We start from the raw sequence: 17,437 nt of genomic DNA, 5'->3' as shown, positions 1-17,437 counted from the left end.
ACCCCGCTGTCCTGTGTGTTCCTGTGACCCCGCTGTCCTGTGTGCTCCTGTGACCCCGCTGTGCTATGTGTTCCTGTGACCCCGCTGTCCTGTGTGCTCCTGTGACCCCGCTGTCCTGTGTGCTCCTGTGACCCCGCTGTCCTGTGTGTTCCTATGACCCCGCTGTCCTGTGTGTTCCTGTGACCCCGCTGTGTTATGTGTTCCTGTGACCCCGCTGTCCCGTGTGTTCCTGTGACCCCGCTGTCCTGTGTGCTCCTGTGACCCCGCTGTGTTATGTGTTCCTGTGACCCCGCTGTCCTGTGTGCTCCTGTGACCCCGCTGTCCTGTGTGCTCCTGTGACCCCGCTGTGTTATGTGCTCCTGTGACCCCGCTGTCCTGTGTGCTCCTGTGACCCCGCTGTCCTGTGTGCTCCTGTGACCCCGCTGTGTTATGTGCTCCTGTGACCCCGCTGTCCTGTGTGCTCCTGTGACCCCGCTGTCCTGTGTGCTCCTGTGACCCTGCTGTGTTATGTGTTCCTGTGACCCCGCTGTCCTGTGTGCTCCTGTGACCCCGCTGTCCTGTGTGCTCCTGTGACCCCGCTGTGTTATGTGTTCCTGTGACCCCGCTGTGTTATGTGCTCCTGTGACCCCGCTGTCCTGTGTGCTCCTGTGACCCCGCTGTATTATGTGCTCCTGTGACCCCGCTGTCCTGTGTGCTCCTGTGTCCCCGCTGTCCTGTGTGTTCCTGTGACCCCGCTGTCCTGTGTGCTCCTGTGACCCCGCTGTGTTATGTGTTCCTGTGACCCTGCTGTCCTGTGTGCTCCTGTGACCCCGCTGTGTTATGTGTTCCTGTGACCCCGCTGTCCTGTGACCCCGCTGTCCTGTGTGCTCCTGTGACCCCGCTGTGTTATGTGTTCCTGTGACCCCGCTGTGTTATGTGTTCCTGTGACCCCGCTGTCCTGTGTGCTCCTGTGACCCCGCTGTCCTGTGTGTTCCTGTGACCCCGCTGTATTATGTGCTCCTGTGACCCCGCTGTCCTGTGTGTTCCTGTGACCCCGCTGTCCTGTGTGTTCCTGTGACCCCGCTGTGTTGTGTTCCTGTGACCCCGCTGTCCTGTGTGTTCCTGTGACCCCGCTGTCCTGTGTGCTCCTGTGACCCCGCTGTGTTATGTGTTCTTGTGACCCCGCTGTCCTGTGTGCTCCTGTGACCCCGCTGTGTTATGTGTTCCTGTGACCCCGCTGTCCTGTGTGCTCCTGTGACCCCGCTGTCCTGTGTGCTCCTGTGACCCCGCTGTCCTGTGTGTTCCTATGACCCCGCTGTCCTGTGTGCTCCTGTGACCCCGCCGTATTATGTGCTCCTGTGACCCCGCTGTCCTCTGTGTTCCTGTGACCCCGCTGTCCTCTGTGTTCTCCTGTGACCCCACTGTGTTATGTGCTCCTGTGACCCCGCTGTGTTATGTGCTCCTGTGACCCCGCTGTATTATGTGTTAGCGATTTTGCATCGATAATACTATTTCCGTAACGTCCACAGAAGTCAATGGGAAATACGCAAACACTGCGGTTTTCGTGGTTTCTAGTGGTGTTCGCACTGCGGCCATGTTTAACCGTAGATGGGAACACCCCATGACCCCTCTTTACACAAAACAGAGAGAAATTCGCTGCTCTGAATTTGCGGCTGCTAATAAAGTTATTCAAAGCTGCGCATTGAAAACCTGTTACCCATGATGCTTTGCGGCCTTAAGTAGCACGTGACGCGGGTCATTGGAATGCGCCAGGCTGCATGCTCACTCAGCTTCCGCTTCCGGCCTGACGTTTGGTCTCCGTTAGTCCCGGTGCTGTCATACCAGCGAAGGAGGGAAGAAGTTCCACCCGGCAAGAGGTGAGTTACTGACTGATGACGGCCACCGGGGGGCGGTGTTTGGTCGGAAGCAGTAGGCCGCAGGATCCCCGGGCTGGAGTTGGCGTTGCCTGGGAGATGTGTGTGAGTGAAGCTGCTCCGGCGCACTGGGCTGCCCTAGTACAGTTGTGAGGTCACTCCTGGGCTGCGGGAGGATGGAGGATGCGCTGCAGCTGTACAGCGTGGACGGAAGGGCCTTATAAATAAAGTTTTTGTTTAAAATGCCCCTACTTTATGCGGCTTGTCTGGTATTGCTGGCGCCTACTTCATGGGGTTGGTCTGGTATTGCTGGCGCTGCTGGCCGTTCAGCTGAGAAGCTGCGCAGTGTATGCAGTGATGACATCTTCCTCCGCCGTGCCGGTCTGCTGCAACGTCATGTAGTGGGGTACATATGTGATATCCTCATAGAGCGCCACCATATCCTGCAGCGCGGTACAGAGAGGGGCGCGTACGGGCGGGCGGTACATACGGGTTAGAGGGGCGCGTACGGGCGGGCGGTACATACGGGTTAGAGGGGCGCGTACGGGCGGGCGGTACATACGGGTTAGAGGGGCGCGGGCGGGCGGTACATACGGGTTAGAGGGGCGCGTACGGGCGGGCGGTACATACGGGTTAGAGGGGCGCGTACGGGCGGGCGGTACATACGGGTTAGAGGGGCGCGTACGGGCGGGCGGTACATACGGGTTAGAGGGGCGCGGGCGGGCGGTACATACGGGTTAGAGGGGCGCGTACGGGCGGGCGGTACATACGGGTTAGAGGGGCGCGTACGGGCGGGCGGTACATACGGGTTAGAGGGGCGCGTACGGGCGGGCGGTACATACGGGTTAGAGGGGCGCGTACGGGCGGGCGGTACATACGGGTTAGAGGGGCGCGTACGGGCGGGCGGTACATACGGGTTAGAGGGGCGCGTACGGGCGGGCGGTACATACGGGTTAGAGGGGCGCGTACGGGCGGGCGGTACATACGGGTTAGAGGGGCGCGTACGGGCGGGCGGTACATACGGGTTAGAGGGGCGCGTACGGGCGGGCGGTACATACGAGTTAGAGGGGCGCGTACGGGCGGGCGGTACATACGGGTTAGAGGGGCGCGTACGGGCGGGCGGTACATACGGGTTAGAGGGGCGCGTACGGGCGGGCGGTACATACGGGGGCGCGTACGGGCGGGCGGTACATACGGGGGCGCGTACGGGCGGGCGGTACAGAGAGGGGCGCGTACGGGCGGGCGGTACAGAGAGGGGCGCGTACGGGCGGGCGGTACAGAGAGGGGCGCGTACGGGCGGGCGGTACAGAGAGGGGCGCGTACGGGCGGGCGGTACAGAGAGGGGCGCGTACGGGCGGGCGGTACAGAGAGGGGCGCGTACGGGCGGGCGGTACAGAGAGGGGCGCGTACGGGCGGGCGGTACAGAGAGGGGCGCGTACGGGCGGGCGGTACAGAGAGGGGCGCGTACGGGCGGGCGGTACAGAGAGGGGCGCGTACGGGCGGGCGGTACAGAGAGGGGCGCGTACGGGCGGGCGGTACATACGGGTTAGAGGGGCGCGTACGGGCGGGCGGTACATACGGGTTAGAGGGGCGCGTACGGGCGGGCGGTACATATACTAGTGCTGATGTATCCTCAGGGGTCCACTACTCAGGAGGGCTTACAGTCCGTGGGGAGATATATGGGGGGGGGGGGGGGGGGGCGCACGGTCCGTGGGGAGATATATGGGGGGGGGGGCGCACGGTCCGTGGGGAGATATGGGGGGGGGGGCGCACGGTCCGTGGGGAGATATATGGGGGGGGGCGGGCACGGTCCGTGGGGAGATATATGGGGGGGGCGGGCACGGTCCGTGGGGAGATATATGGGGGGGGGGGCGCACGGTCCGTGGGGAGATATATGGGGGGGGCGCACGGTCCGTGGGGAGATATATTGGGGGGGGCGCACGGTCCGTGGGGAGATATATGGGGGGGGGCGCACGGTCCGTGGGGAGATATATGGGGGGGGGGCGCACGGTCCGTGGGGAGATATATGGGGGGGGGGGGCGCACGGTCCGTGGGGAGATATATGGGGGGGGGGGGCGCACGGTCCGTGGGGAGATATATGGGGGGGGGGGGCGCACGGTCCGTGGGGAGATATATGGGGGGGGGGCGCGCACGGTCCGTGGGGAGATATATGGGGGGGGGGCGCGCACGGTCCGTGGGGAGATATATGGGGGGGGGGGCGCGCACGGTCCGTGGGGAGATATATGGGGGGGGGGGGCGCGCACGGTCCGTGGGGAGATATATGGGGGGGGGGGCGCGCACGGTCCGTGGGGAGATATATGGGGGGGGGGCGCGCACGGTCCGTGGGGAGATATATGGGGGGGGGGCGCACGGTCCGTGGGGAGATATATGGGGGGGGGCGCACGGTCCGTGGGGAGATATATGGGGGGGGGGCGCACGGTCCGTGGGGAGATATATGGGGGGGGGGCGCACGGTCCGTGGGGAGATATATGGGGGGGGGGCGCACGGTCCGTGGGGAGATATATGGGGGGGGGGGGCGCACGGTCCGTGGGGAGATATATGGGGGGGGGGGGCGCACGGTCCGTGGGGAGATATATGGGGGGGGGGGGCGCACGGTCCGTGGGGAGATATATGGGGGGGGGGGCGCACGGTCCGTGGGGAGATATATGGGGGGGGGGGGGCGCACGGTCCGTGGGGAGATATATGGGGGGGGGGCGCACGGTCCGTGGGGAGATATATGGGGGGGGGGGCGCACGGTCCGTGGGGAGATATATGGGGGGGGGGCGCACGGTCCGTGGGGAGATATATGGGGGGGGGGGCGCACGGTCCGTGGGGAGATATATGGGGGGGGGGGGCGCACGGTCCGTGGGGAGATATATGGGGGGGGGGGCGCACGGTCCGTGGGGAGATATATGGGGGGGGGGGGGCGCACGGTCCGTGGGGAGATATATGGGGGGGGGGGGCGCACGGTCCGTGGGGAGATATATGGGGGGGGGGCGCACGGTCCGTGGGGAGATATATGGGGGGGGGGCGCACGGTCCGTGGGGAGATATATGGGGGGGGGGGCGCACGGTCCGTGGGGAGATATATGGGGGGGGGGGGCGCGCACGGTCCGTGGGGAGATATATGGGGGGGGGGGGGCGCGCACGGTCCGTGGGGAGATATATGGGGGGGGGGGGCGCACGGTCCGTGGGGAGATATATGGGGGGGGGGGGGGGCGCGCACGGTCCGTGGGGAGATATATGGGGGGGGGGGCGCACGGTAGCAGTGCTTGTTCTGTACAATGGTTCGCCCATCTTCTATATAATGGTGTCTGAGCCGCTATCTGTATCTGTGGGGATATGGGGTGCCGGGGATACAGCTCTGAGGCACAATGTAGAGGGGAGGTAAATAGAGACTAGTTAGCGGAGGGGGTGTGACGGACCCCCCTAAGGAGATGTGTTGTAGGGCAGCCTGTGGGTGTTGGACAGTATCCTGCTCTTCTGGGGCCCACCATCCCGGAGATCGGCTGCCGTGACGTCTTGGAGATGGAAGTGGGAAACTTTGACTTGAGAGAAACTTAAGGTACCTGGAAACGGCCGGGCGCTGGACCAGAATCACCCGCTGTCGGTCACTAAGAGCCGAGTGACTGTGGTCCCGTGTAGAACAGGCAGTCGCTCATCCCTGACCGCTTGCAGTGAATGGAGGGGGGCGGCTAGAAGAACCCCGGGCTCCGCCATCCTCTGAACGCCTACGGCTCCTGTGCGAAGCATCGGGGACTCTTGTCCCGCTAACAACGATCAGTGATCGCTCAGTGTAGACGCGCCAACGACTGACGGCTGATGATCGGTTCGCTATTCATGTTACGCGTATATAAATATCATCGGTTGTTGTTTCGTGCAAAACGCAGTCGTTCACAAACCAGCGCCGAAAAATGTTAGTTATCTTCCGCTGCATGTAAATGGCCGTCATTTGGCTCGTTCTAATGGTTGATTGCTCCGTGTATAAGGGCCCTCAGGACTCGTCCACGCAGGTGTATGTGTCCGGCGTATCATGCATCCAAAGTACACAGCAAACATGTATGTAACATGCGTATGTTAAATCCCCATAGCGGTGTGTATGTAGCGCTACAATGGGACCTGCTGTCTTAGTTTGGCCCAATATTATCGATCGTCCCCTGGCACCGTGCATGACTCATGTGACTAATACACGGGGTATTGGCGGGGTATGGTGACGGAGGGGTTGTGGTACGGAGAGCTTTATGGGGAAGCATGAGACGGACAGGGTGGGCCTCAAAAAAATAAAAAGAAAACCTGTCTTTGTTGCCCATAGCAACCAGTCCCGGACCAGCCCCCCTCACCCCCCCCCCCATCCTCCTTGGGGTACATTTCCGCATCCAAAATAGATTAATAATCCGCAGCGTTTGTACAGAAACCATCGGCTTCAGAAGATGCAGCGGCCTCCCTGACTCCAAAGGCTTCACACTGTCAGTGCGTCGCGGCAGCCTGTAGTGAGCGCCGCTCTGCTGGCCAGGTGATGGAACTTCCCAGCAGCATGAAGACTTTGGAAGTGAGGAGGAACACATCATCTGAAGTCCGCTGCGGTCACGGTGCGGATTCAGATTGTGTTTTGGATGTGGGTCTGCCGCAGTATTTCCATCCTGTAGGAATGGACCTTAAGGCGCATGTCCACGGGCCTTCAAATACATTACACTCGCCTGTCCGGACGCTGTGAGTCTCCCCTCCGTCGCAGTCGGATCTTCTTTCTTCTGCACAGCGGATGCGCTCGGGACTCCGGCGGCAGCTCACCTGCTTTCCTACGGTACAGACACCGTGACGGCCACCCGCGGATCCGGACGCCTTCCATTGGCTTCAATGGAAGCCGCGGGAGTTGTCCGTATTGAAACCCACATAAAATGGAGCATGCTGATTGGTTTCCTGCACGTGGGATCCAAACACTGGGGAAGAATGACATCCGCAGGTATTTAATTACCTGCGTGTGCCCAGTGATTCCCTACGGGCACGGATCGCACGCACGGATTTTGGAAAACAATGCCGTGGCCATGAGGCCTTCTACTACTGAGGTAACATGAAAGCTGCGCCGTGGTTGGGGCAACAAAGGCAGATTTCTTTTAGACCGCCTGTTCGCGGGCGAATATTCATTGCATTTCTCGTGGCGATAATCCGGTCGTGGCGATCGCTTCCTATAGCCCTGCTGTCCACGGGCAGAAAATCCTAGCGTCTGTCAGATAGGCTCAGTGTGGAGAACAGTCAGCTCCCCCTGATCCCAGGAGACGTCTGCTCTGGCGGAGGTCTGCCGCAGGATATCGCTACGCCCGTGGACAGGCAGCTTTCATAAGAGTGGTGCCGGACTAACTTGCCATGATTCACCCCGTATTGTATAGCAGACGGGCAACCAGTGACTGGCACTTAGTGGAGACATCGGTGTAGAGGTTGGATAAGAAGGTAAGTCCACATCAGAAGGTCCACTTGGCATTCGCTCAACTTTTTTTAGCCCCCTGACGGTCCGGAACTTGAGGTCTATACTTGGTTGGGGTTGCAGCATATGATCTCCAACATGCCCAGAGAAATAACCTGCGGCGCTCGCCAACCAAGCGAAACTTGTAGCTGCTTTACTTCCATCAACGCCGGCAGCTGTTACACGTCAGTCCACGGTTCAGCACTGGCAGGTGAGCGTTACGTGCCAACATGCCCTCTACGCCAATTCACTGTTACCATGCAGAAATGCAGACGGTGCTTACAGATACGGAATATACACACAGCTACAGATATCTCATGAACAGGCTGGATGGTTCTGACTATTATGGCTGGGGTCACACGGGGCGGGATGTGCGCAGCGAATGTTCTGCCGCCATACCCGCACCGCGTGCTGCGGATTGTGATGCGGATTTTTGCTCACTCCCTCATTGGGTAGAGGTGACTTCCGCTGGCGGAGATGGCGATACAATTGACAGGCCGCAGAATTAAACTCCACACCGTTTGCCCGCTTCTGCCCGGGTCTGTGCCGATTGTTTCCTGCAGCATCGCATCCACTTTGCAAATGCTGCAGAGTTTCGGGATGTTGTGCTGCAAATCTGCGCTGTGTGAACTCGGCCGGAACCCCAGAGAGCCGACGGCGCTAGTTTCAGTATCCATGTTACTTCTTCTTTTAAAAGCAAGTTGTGCCCACCTCCTCCTGGGCGATGAACCCTGTCAAGGCCTGCAGGCGTTAAAACCGTTGCATCATCATCATCATCATCATCATGTAGTTCTCGTGCCCCTATCCCTGGATGACGAGAGATTTAAATGTTCCCCAATTCTATTGCACCGGCCAGATGGTTTCCCCAATATAACCCCGCTCGCACGGACCGAACATTGGATCTGTCGTTTCCCTCTGCGATTGTTTATTGCATGCCTCCAATTCATCCTCTTTACCTTTTCCAAAGCCCCGTGCAATAATTCGTCCAGATCACCCCCAGCCGCGCTCTTCATTCCAGCGCCAAAACCTTCACTGTTACTATTTATGCTTTTCAACATGGATTAAAGGCGCTGCTGGTACTGCACGGAGCGGGCCGGAGCGCTCCCAATGTAAGTCGGTGGTCGTTGCGGGAGGCTTTTTAAACCCCTCGTGTGCCGGACTGCATTTCACACCCGGGAACTCTAATTCAAATGGACCAAAACACGTGAATTGCATTTACTGTATTCAACTACTGAACTGATTTCTCAAATACCCTTTCCAAGGCCGTCCAGACAGACCATATCATCTGCAGACTCCGACACAAGCTTATGGGAGCAAGTAGGTGACTCTGCGTCCGAGGATGTCCGTGTTCTTCTTGCCTCCCTTGCCGTCCTGCTGTGAGCGCTGGAAGTAACCGCTGCAGTGTAATAAATGGCGCTGCCAAGTAGTCCGCCCATTATAAAGCTAGAACTGGCGGGCTACCTGGCGCTCAATGCACTGCAGCAGCAGCTTCCAGCACTAAAGCTGGGGAAACGACGGGGAGGTAAGTATAACACGTGTATCCCCGGACTCAGTGGGTCACCTGCTTTTAGCCCGTAAGCTTCGCTCATAGGACTAGAAGAAGGCGATGGTCTCTTTACATGCAGATTTTCCACATTGAACGAGTATCTTATTTAAGATGGGCGAGACACATTTACGTATAAACACGACCCTGGGGTCCCCACTGCGCAAAGCCATTGTCACCAAATGTAAAGGCGTTCTTCTGTGAAACCACATCCAGACCGTCACACACAGCTGATCTACCTGCTGCTCCTACCTGGCTTCATAACGCCCTGATTCCACCCCTAAGGTATTAGGAATCCATGTGCGGGCTCGCCAATGGGCGCTGGTTGTAGTCGGAATGCCGGCAATGAAATCATTTGTGCCAATGTAATAAACCTTCTGTCCTGAGATGGCGCCGTAACAGAACCTATCCGGACACTGTGGGTCTTCCTGGTGGGCGGTTTAAAGCCTTCTGCAGTTTGGCGATATATACCAACAGGGTTTCTATCCACTAATGATGTGTAATATGGACTCCTTCCCTCCGCTTTATGTTCCAGCTGTGGCACCCGGCCGTCCTCCACCGTGTAAACATGTCTCTTTCAAGGCGGGAACTTGATGACCTAAAGCCATGGATAGAGAAGACCGTGAAAGGAGTGCTGGGGTTCTCCGAGCCCACCGTCGTCACAGCCGCCCTGAACTGTGTGGGCAAGGGCATGGACAAGAAGAAGGCTGCAGGTAAGGCCTCCCCGCCGTGCCGGATGCCTATGTACTATCTGGTAGAGCTCATCTAAAGGGTTTGTGCCAAGTTATAACGTCTCCTATCCACAGCATAAGGGATAACTTCATGATTGGGGGGGGGAGCGTGCGGTCCCTGTGTGAAGGGCGCAGGGGTCACGCAGGCTCGCTGCTCCATTCACTTCAGTGACTCTGTCGGTTACCTATGTCAAGCGCTTTGGCAATCTCCAGCACTGTCACTCAAGCGGATGGAGCAGCAGTGCATGTGTACGACCTGGGACTGACCAGACCCCATTCTTGGGATCGTGAGGGTCCCAGTGGTTGGACTCCGCTGAGGGTTCCCGCCCGTGGACATGAGGCCTAAGGTTTTCCTGCTCAGCGATGCACTGTAATGGGGCTGGCTGTAGTTCCCTGCACAGTCGGGCGGCCTGGTGCAACTCTGTGCAAAGCTGCCGCCCCTTCGTTCTTTGCCATGTTTTGCTTCCATTTTCGCTGCGTCCGACGCCTTCTTTCAGCACTCCCCATCGATGAGGTGCGTTACACGCCTGAAAGTGGAACCGATTCCACCCGAAAATCGAGCAGCTGTGAGAAGCTCCATTGACACCAATGGGAGCCTCTGACGGCGTTTAGCGCTGCACTTTTTTCCTAACCACCCCATCCCCGAGGGGACTTGAATTCTCAATCAATTGATCGCTTGTAATGGCTCGTATGGCGCAGCTTCATCCCCATGGCACGCATCATGCCAATCCCTCACAATTTGACATTAAAGGGGTTGTCCCGCGAAACAAAGTTGGGGTATACACTTCTGTATGGCCATATTAATGCACTTTGTAATGTACATCGTGCATTAATTATGAGCCATACAGAAGTTATACACTTACCTGTTCCGTTGCTGGCGTCCCCGTCTCCATGGTGCCGTCTAATTTTCAGCGTCTAATCGCCCGATTAGACGCGCTTGCGCAGTCCGGTCTTCTCCCTTCTGAATGGGGCCGCTCGTGCTGGAGAGCGGCTCCTCGTAGCTCCGCCCCGTCACGTGTGCTGATTCCAGCCAATCAGGAGGCTGGAATCGGCAATGGACCGCACAGAAGACCTGCGGTCCACCGAGGGTGAAGATCCCGGCGGCCATCTTCGCAAGGTAAGTAAGAAGTCACCGGAGCGCGGGGATTCGGGTAAGTACTATCCGTTTTGTTTTTTTTAAACCCCTGCGTCGGGTTTGTCTCGCGCCGAACGGGGGGGCTATTGAAAAAAAAAAAACCCTGTTTCGGCGCGGGACAACCCCTTTAACCCCTTATGTTAAAGTAGTAGCAGGCCCCATTTGAGAAAAATAAATGGACGACATGCTGCTAAAATCACCTGAAAATGGTCAGGAGCGCCATTTGTGAAATCCGCCTTGGTCGCTTCCCTTTGATTCTTTGCTGCACCAGGAGTTTATTTCTTCGGTCTTGGGCTTTGCAGCAGTGACTGCCCATCATGGTGATGTGATGCTTGTACCTCCTAGAGGAGCAGAGGGGTACACAAAGGCCACAGGGGGCTCTGCTGGTCCGTGATGGTTGAGGGGAGGGTGGACAGTGGCGCTGGGTACCAAACTATGGCTGGGAGAGCAGGGAGAAGCCTGGAGGGTTTCTTTTTTCTTCTTGTTAAATGACGGTAAGCAGAGTTTCCGAAAACTGAAGACTTGAAAGACGACCATCTTAAAGGCGTTCTCCTGTTTGCAGAATTCCTTTAAGGGTCCACTGATAAGCTGATCTGTCTCTTCGGATCCCATTGACTTTAACTTCTGATCCATAATAAGGGATAATACTAGTATTCACGGCTCGTGTTGCTGTTTCCTTTAGATCATCTGAAGCCGTTTCTAGATGATTCCACGCTGCGTTTTGTTGACAAGCTTTACGATGCCGTCAGGGAAAGTCGGGGTTCCCGGCACTCCAGGTCCAGCAGTGACAAAGGCAGGAAGCGGGAAATTAAGGTGAGCGTCCTCTCGGCTGACTTCTTGGCATGGCCTGCAGAGTTTGAAGTTCCTAGAACTTTGTGTTGTGCCAGTCCTCTGTTACTCCTCTTGGGAATGCATGAGTAAGTTGTGCCAGTTGTTTCAGTCTCCTTGTTAATAGGGCATTTTGTGGGCAGTGTGAGCTGCTGTCTGTTGTGGCATCAGAGTTTATGATGCCCATATGTACTTCTAGGACACACCGGCAGCGGTTGTCTCTATAACACAAGGCTTTAATCTCTCTTAGTGACTTATTGGTGCAGGACGCTCGGCGGTTGGTACTGCTCCCCCCTGCCATATTCTCTATCTGATACCTTTCCTTTCTTTCCTCATTAGGAAGTGTTTGGGGAGGATCCAGATCTTGCCAAGGACTCTTCTAATTCAAAGAAAAAGCGTGTTCCACGCTTTGAAGAAGTGGAAGAACCAGAAGTGATCCCCGGGCCCCCTTCAGAGAGCCCAGGCATGCTGACCAAGCTGCAGGTAGGTCATCCTGCGTCATTATGTCCTATCAGGGCTGTCCTCATCCACCTACAGCTGCTTTGGCTTTTCAGGGTGGGTCATAGTGACGCCATATGCTAAAGCCGCCCATCAGTATAGGCAAGGCTAAAGAGTTAAAGGCTGTGGCCCCCTTTCACTCGGATGAATGTATTTGGGGCTGACAATCACTACGGTTGCACCTTTTCCCTCCTGCGGCTCGTACCTATCGCTGTATATAGACGCTGCAGTCTCGGTAGATGGTATGATGGAATCTCAGGTTCTACTCTTTGCAGAACAGTTAGAAGATAACACATTAATTTGTCTGTGTTGCAGATTAAGCAGATGATGGAAGCCGCCACCCGGCAGATAGAAGAGCGGAAGAAACAGCTGAGCTTCGTCAGTCCTCCTCCAGTGGTGCGTTATACGACATCGATCGTCCTTGTGCTGAGGAGGGATTGTCTGGGGGAACCTGTAGACTGGCGTCTTCCATAATATTACAATATACGCCTTCCTAAGGGCGTCTCCACCCATCCTTCACCCGTCATTCTACACCCGCTCTGCACATGGATGAATACAGCCAATGTAGTTGCATCTTACGTATGCGCCAGTTCTGACTTCTCCTTTGTTCCCTCTTATGTCTTTAATTTAGTTTGGCCATAGTTGGGACTTGAAGGGGGCTTTTCTCTGTATGCCCTATTGGGGTGCATATATGTTAAAATGTAAGCCCCCTGCTCAGCATGGTTCTCTTTAAGGGTGAGGCCAGACCAAACTCCATGGCGATTCTGCATAAAACATCCACCTGGATTCCCTGCAGACTTGCTGCGGCTGTGCCTCTAATCTAACCCCCATACATTGAAGGATTTGCAGCATGCCTGTTCATCCGTGCAGTAATTTTTTCCACATGTGGGTGCCAGTTATAAAAACCTCATCCACAGGGATCGTCCTGTAATTTGCTGCGGATTCACATTGCACATTCACCACATCTGAACTTGCGCTTAACTAGAGCAGGGAGCTGGGAACACAACAAGACCATGGATAATAAATATATATATATATTACTTGCATGGGTGCCATGTAATACCACATTTCTCCTACTTACCTTGACAATAATGGCTGGTAAACAGTGGTTTTAGCCACCAGACCCCCAATGATCAGCTGATAACTAGGCTTTCCCTTAAAGGGGTTGTCCCCCAGAAATGTTGTTCCCTATCCTCTGAGTAGGAGATGATAAGGTGAGATCTCCACCAAAGGTCCCCAAATGAGCTGTGGTCAGTCTTCTCCCCATCACTCTAGTTGTTCCAGTGAGACTGCCGGATCTCCCCGACTCGCTTGAACTTTCCTTGTTTTATACAAGGGACCTGTCACCCCCCTACTATGCTGCCCTCTTTAAGGGGATGGGCCCAGTGAATGATGTTGGTGTCCTATTGGCTTCCATGCAGTAGCATTGTAGAGGTGACAGAATCTTCTTAGTATATCGGCTTCTCTGTAGGAAGGCTAGTTCTTTACGAACCTGAGCCTCGTACGTAGCCTACAGTTGTCTTACTGTCTGTCCCTTTCCATCCAGACTAAAATGTCCTCCACACAAGCTGACCGTTCCCCCATTGGAAACACAATCCAGCCTTCCCAAGCTGCCACTTTCATGAACGATGCCATTGAAAAGGCAAGGAAAGCTGCCGAACTTCAAGCAAGGATTCAAGCACAGCTCGCTCTGAAGCCCGGTCTCATCGGAACTACAAACATGGTCGGTCTGGCCAACCTTCATGCCATGGGGATTGCCCCTCCGTGAGTACAAGCAGGGATTACTTTATTGTTTTGACCCTACTGCTATGTTTGGTATATTCGTTGATTTGAAGGGTTTGTTAGAGCGCGTACGTCCGTATCTAATGGTCGTTGTACCTTATTAGGAAAGTAGAGCTGAAGGACCAGACCAAACCCACCCCTCTCATTCTGGATGACCAGGGCCGCACTGTAGATGCCACAGGGAAAGAGATTGAGTTGACCCATCGCATGCCCACACTGAAGGCCAACATCCGAGCTGTGAAGAGGGAGCAGTTCAAGCAACAGCTTAAGGAGAAGCCCTCCGAAGATCTGGAGTCTAACACTTTCTTTGACCATCGCGTGTCTATCGCCCCCGCACAGCGGACAAAACGTTCCTTCAAGTTCCACGATAAAGGGAAGTTTGAGAAAATTGCTCAGAGATTAAGAACAAAGGTGCCACCTTCATTTTTGGTCTTTGGGGAGGGTCAGGTGGTATCTGGGGATGTTTTATTGATCTAGTTACTTGTGTCACCGAACAGGCTCAGCTAGAGAAACTACAAGCTGAAATATCTCAAGCAGCCAAGAAAACCGGCATCCAGACCTCCACCCGACTAGCACTCATCGCCCCCAAAAAAGAGATCAGGGAAGGAGAAATTCCAGATATTGAGTGGTGGGACTCGTTCATTCTGCCCAATGGGATTGACTTGTGAGTACGGTTCAGTCTCTTGGGCCTCTAATGTGACATCCAAGGTCATTTTGATAACATTGGATCCTGTTTCTATGTTCAGGAAACCGGAAGCCTTAGCCGTACGGAATGAATTCCATGGCATCACTAACCTGGTCGAGCATCCTGCACAGCTCAGCCCCCCAGGTACATGGGCTCTTTAGCTCAAAGTTCGGTTTATATTTACAGTGGAATATATGGAAAAGGAAAACTAAATTGTGATTGGTTGCTGCGGGATACAAGCGCACACTTGGTTGAGGCAGCCGTGTTTGGGACCTCCAAACTTCAATCGGGGAATGTAATGCCATTGGCAGCGGCGTTTAAAGGGTTAACAGCTGCGCTCAGCGTGAGCGCCGATTGTGGCTGTCAGCTGTCAGACAACACCTGCCGCGTATTGGAGCTGGATCGGCTCGCAATCCCACTCCATGTAAACCCCGAGCCTCTATGACATAACTGTACTTTGTGGAACATTAAGGGGTTAATAGCTACTGCCCCTCTGGACTCATTCCATCCCAACTACAGGGAAACTTATGGCTGTCTGCAGTATTCCTCAGGATAGGTCCTCAATAGTTGATCGGCTGGGGTCTGCGGTTGGGAAGCCCGACTAATCGGCTGTTCAGGTGCCCTCTGTTACTGACACACTGGGTATGGAGAATAATCCAACTGCTTTAACCCCTGTGTAGTGGTTTTCACTGGTTCCCGCAGGCACAGATCTCATAGATTTGCTATGGCTACCTGTGTCTAACGTTGTGACAAACCAAAGTATTTTTAATTTTTTTAACACCTTAACGCTACAGAGCGTACAGTTACAGCCTGCAACTTTGGGGTATGTATGAAGGGAGATCGCGGGGGGATCTCGCTCCGTAAGACGCCGGTGCCGGCTGTATCTTGCAGCCAGGACCCGCCCACAACAGCTCCAATAAGCCGCACAGCTCATCTGAGTTGTTAACCCTTTAAATACCCCGACCAATGTTTGCAGGTCCCGCACTGCCCCTGCGATAAAATCACGGGTTGTCGTGGCAGTCGGGGGCCATGCTAGGATCGTGTCTTGATTGCCTGTCAGATAGAGGTATAATGTAATGATATGGCATTCTATCATACTGCAGGATCGGGTTAAAGTGCATGAACATACATTTTGTGCATAAACCCCACATCCACTTGCTGTGTCCCAGGCTGTGTTGCTGATGGAGCATTATTTCTTATCTGGTTTTATAACCACAATTGTTAGGGCTTAGTGGTTCGGTTTTAAAGCTATTTGCTATAGAGATTGAAATACAGCCGTTTGATGCAAAGATGGTTCTCGGACTTGAGTGGCATTGTGCAAGGACCTAGACTACATCCTGGGCAGTGAAAGGGTTAAATAACGCCTCTTGTATATGATTTGTAAAGTGTTTTTGTGTGCTTGATCCGCTCACTTTGCTTTGTTCTGTATGGCCAGTTGACAGAGACGCACCGGTGACACTTGGGATTTATCTCACTCAAAAAGAACAGAAGAAGCTTCGGCGTCAGACAAGGAGGGAAGCGCAGAAGGAGTTACAGGAGAAAGTGCGGTTAGGGCTTATGCCTCCACCGGAACCCAAAGGTAGGTTTATTGGTGAACCGCGTCATGTTCGGTAAACAGGTTGATGACGTTTGACTCGGAGCCGCGCTGCAGCGGTCTCTTATGCAGACTGACAGCTCTTTCCCTTTTGGTGTACATGGAGAGAGCTGTCACTCTGCGGGTAGGGACAGTCTGATGCAGCCTGCCCCGTGACGTCACATGAACCTGGCGAATCTCTTTAATGTCCTCTTGATTAGTGTTTTCATTGGTCTGGCTTAGCAGTGACTTCTATTAATCCATCATTCTAGGGTCTATAGTCATCCTTTCTACTTTCATTCAGGTGTTAAGGTGATTGTCATCTGGTTTATGCTGCCTGAACCAAGGGCCACATGAACCCGGGACAGTGATCTCTGCTCCCCTGACTTCTATCCTGAAGAACTGCACGTTGCAGTTTGACAAGGAGCTGAGCTCAGAGTCAAGAGACGTAAGATGTCACTCTGCACGCTGCAGGTGAGGGAAGGCCGGCGCGGCCCTACCCCAGGACTGTTGAAATTCTGCATGCAGATTGTGCCCACCGACCAGGCAAATTCTCTATGTGAAAAGATACAGATTGTAAAGGTGTAATTCACGTGGAGCTTTTCCATTGTGGCTTCTGACGTGTGAACATACCCTAAAGGTGCATCTACAGAGATGTACAGGTCTTAAGGATCCTCTTCTCCTTTATTTCTTAGTACGAATATCCAATTTGATGCGTGTTTTGGGCACAGAGGCAATACAGGACCCTACAAAAGTAGAGGCCCATGTCCGGGCACAGATGGCCAAACGTCAGAAGTAAGTACTTGGCAAAACCACATCACGTGGGATCCCCCAATGATGCATCAGATTCATTAATGTTTGGGCTATAATTGGAGCAGAATACTGGCTGTTAGGGGAGAGCGTTTCTCATTCGTTCCGTTGGGGGGGCACAGGAAACCATAGGTATATGCTGCTGCCACTAGGTGTGGCACTAAGGAAAAATAAGTGAGCTCCTCCTATGCAGACTGTACCCAGCCTACGGGCATCCAGAACATTTATGGACTGTTACAGAGTTTGGTGGATGTGTATTTCTTGTATCTCTGCAGGGCTCATGAAGAGGCGAACGCAGCCAGAAAACTAACAGCAGAGCAGAGGAAGGAGAAGAAAGTAAAAAAGTTAAAGGAAGATATTACACAAGGGGTCCATGTAGCTGTATATAGGTAATATTGATGCCTTTTACACTGAGGCCGTCTGTATACATCCAAATTATATGCAGTGTCCCATGTTATCCCATTAGGAAACCATGTTTGCTATTGGAGCACAGAGACAGCTTTTCCTTTTGAAGACCGTACCCTTCTTCATTAGCCAAAGTA

The 17,437-nt window shown here is 54.8% G+C and overlaps 1 protein-coding gene across 1 annotated transcript in view; it reads left to right on the top strand.

Moving 5' to 3' along the window:
• The first annotated feature begins 1,729 nt into the window (after positions 1-1,729).
• PRPF3 (pre-mRNA processing factor 3) overlaps positions 1,730-17,437 on the top strand; it is a 28,717-nt gene continuing 13,009 nt past the window's right edge. Inside the window, exons 1-12 of the mRNA XM_066609244.1 lie at positions 1,730-1,856; positions 9,389-9,566; positions 11,402-11,532; positions 11,887-12,030; positions 12,361-12,441; positions 13,592-13,809; positions 13,932-14,238; positions 14,325-14,491; positions 14,574-14,656; positions 15,948-16,091; positions 16,781-16,880; positions 17,171-17,284. Of these exons, the coding sequence (XP_066465341.1) occupies positions 9,422-9,566; positions 11,402-11,532; positions 11,887-12,030; positions 12,361-12,441; positions 13,592-13,809; positions 13,932-14,238; positions 14,325-14,491; positions 14,574-14,656; positions 15,948-16,091; positions 16,781-16,880; positions 17,171-17,284 (1,634 nt within the window). The 5' untranslated portion in view covers positions 1,730-1,856; positions 9,389-9,421. The remainder of the gene's footprint in view (positions 1,857-9,388; positions 9,567-11,401; positions 11,533-11,886; positions 12,031-12,360; positions 12,442-13,591; positions 13,810-13,931; positions 14,239-14,324; positions 14,492-14,573; positions 14,657-15,947; positions 16,092-16,780; positions 16,881-17,170; positions 17,285-17,437) is intronic.

This window comes from Eleutherodactylus coqui, chromosome 6 (genome assembly GCF_035609145.1).
Source record: "Eleutherodactylus coqui strain aEleCoq1 chromosome 6, aEleCoq1.hap1, whole genome shotgun sequence".
Lineage (NCBI taxonomy): Eukaryota > Metazoa > Chordata > Amphibia > Anura > Eleutherodactylidae > Eleutherodactylus > Eleutherodactylus coqui.
Note: the sequence above shows the minus strand (reverse complement) of the source record. Positions and strands in the feature narration are given on the sequence as shown.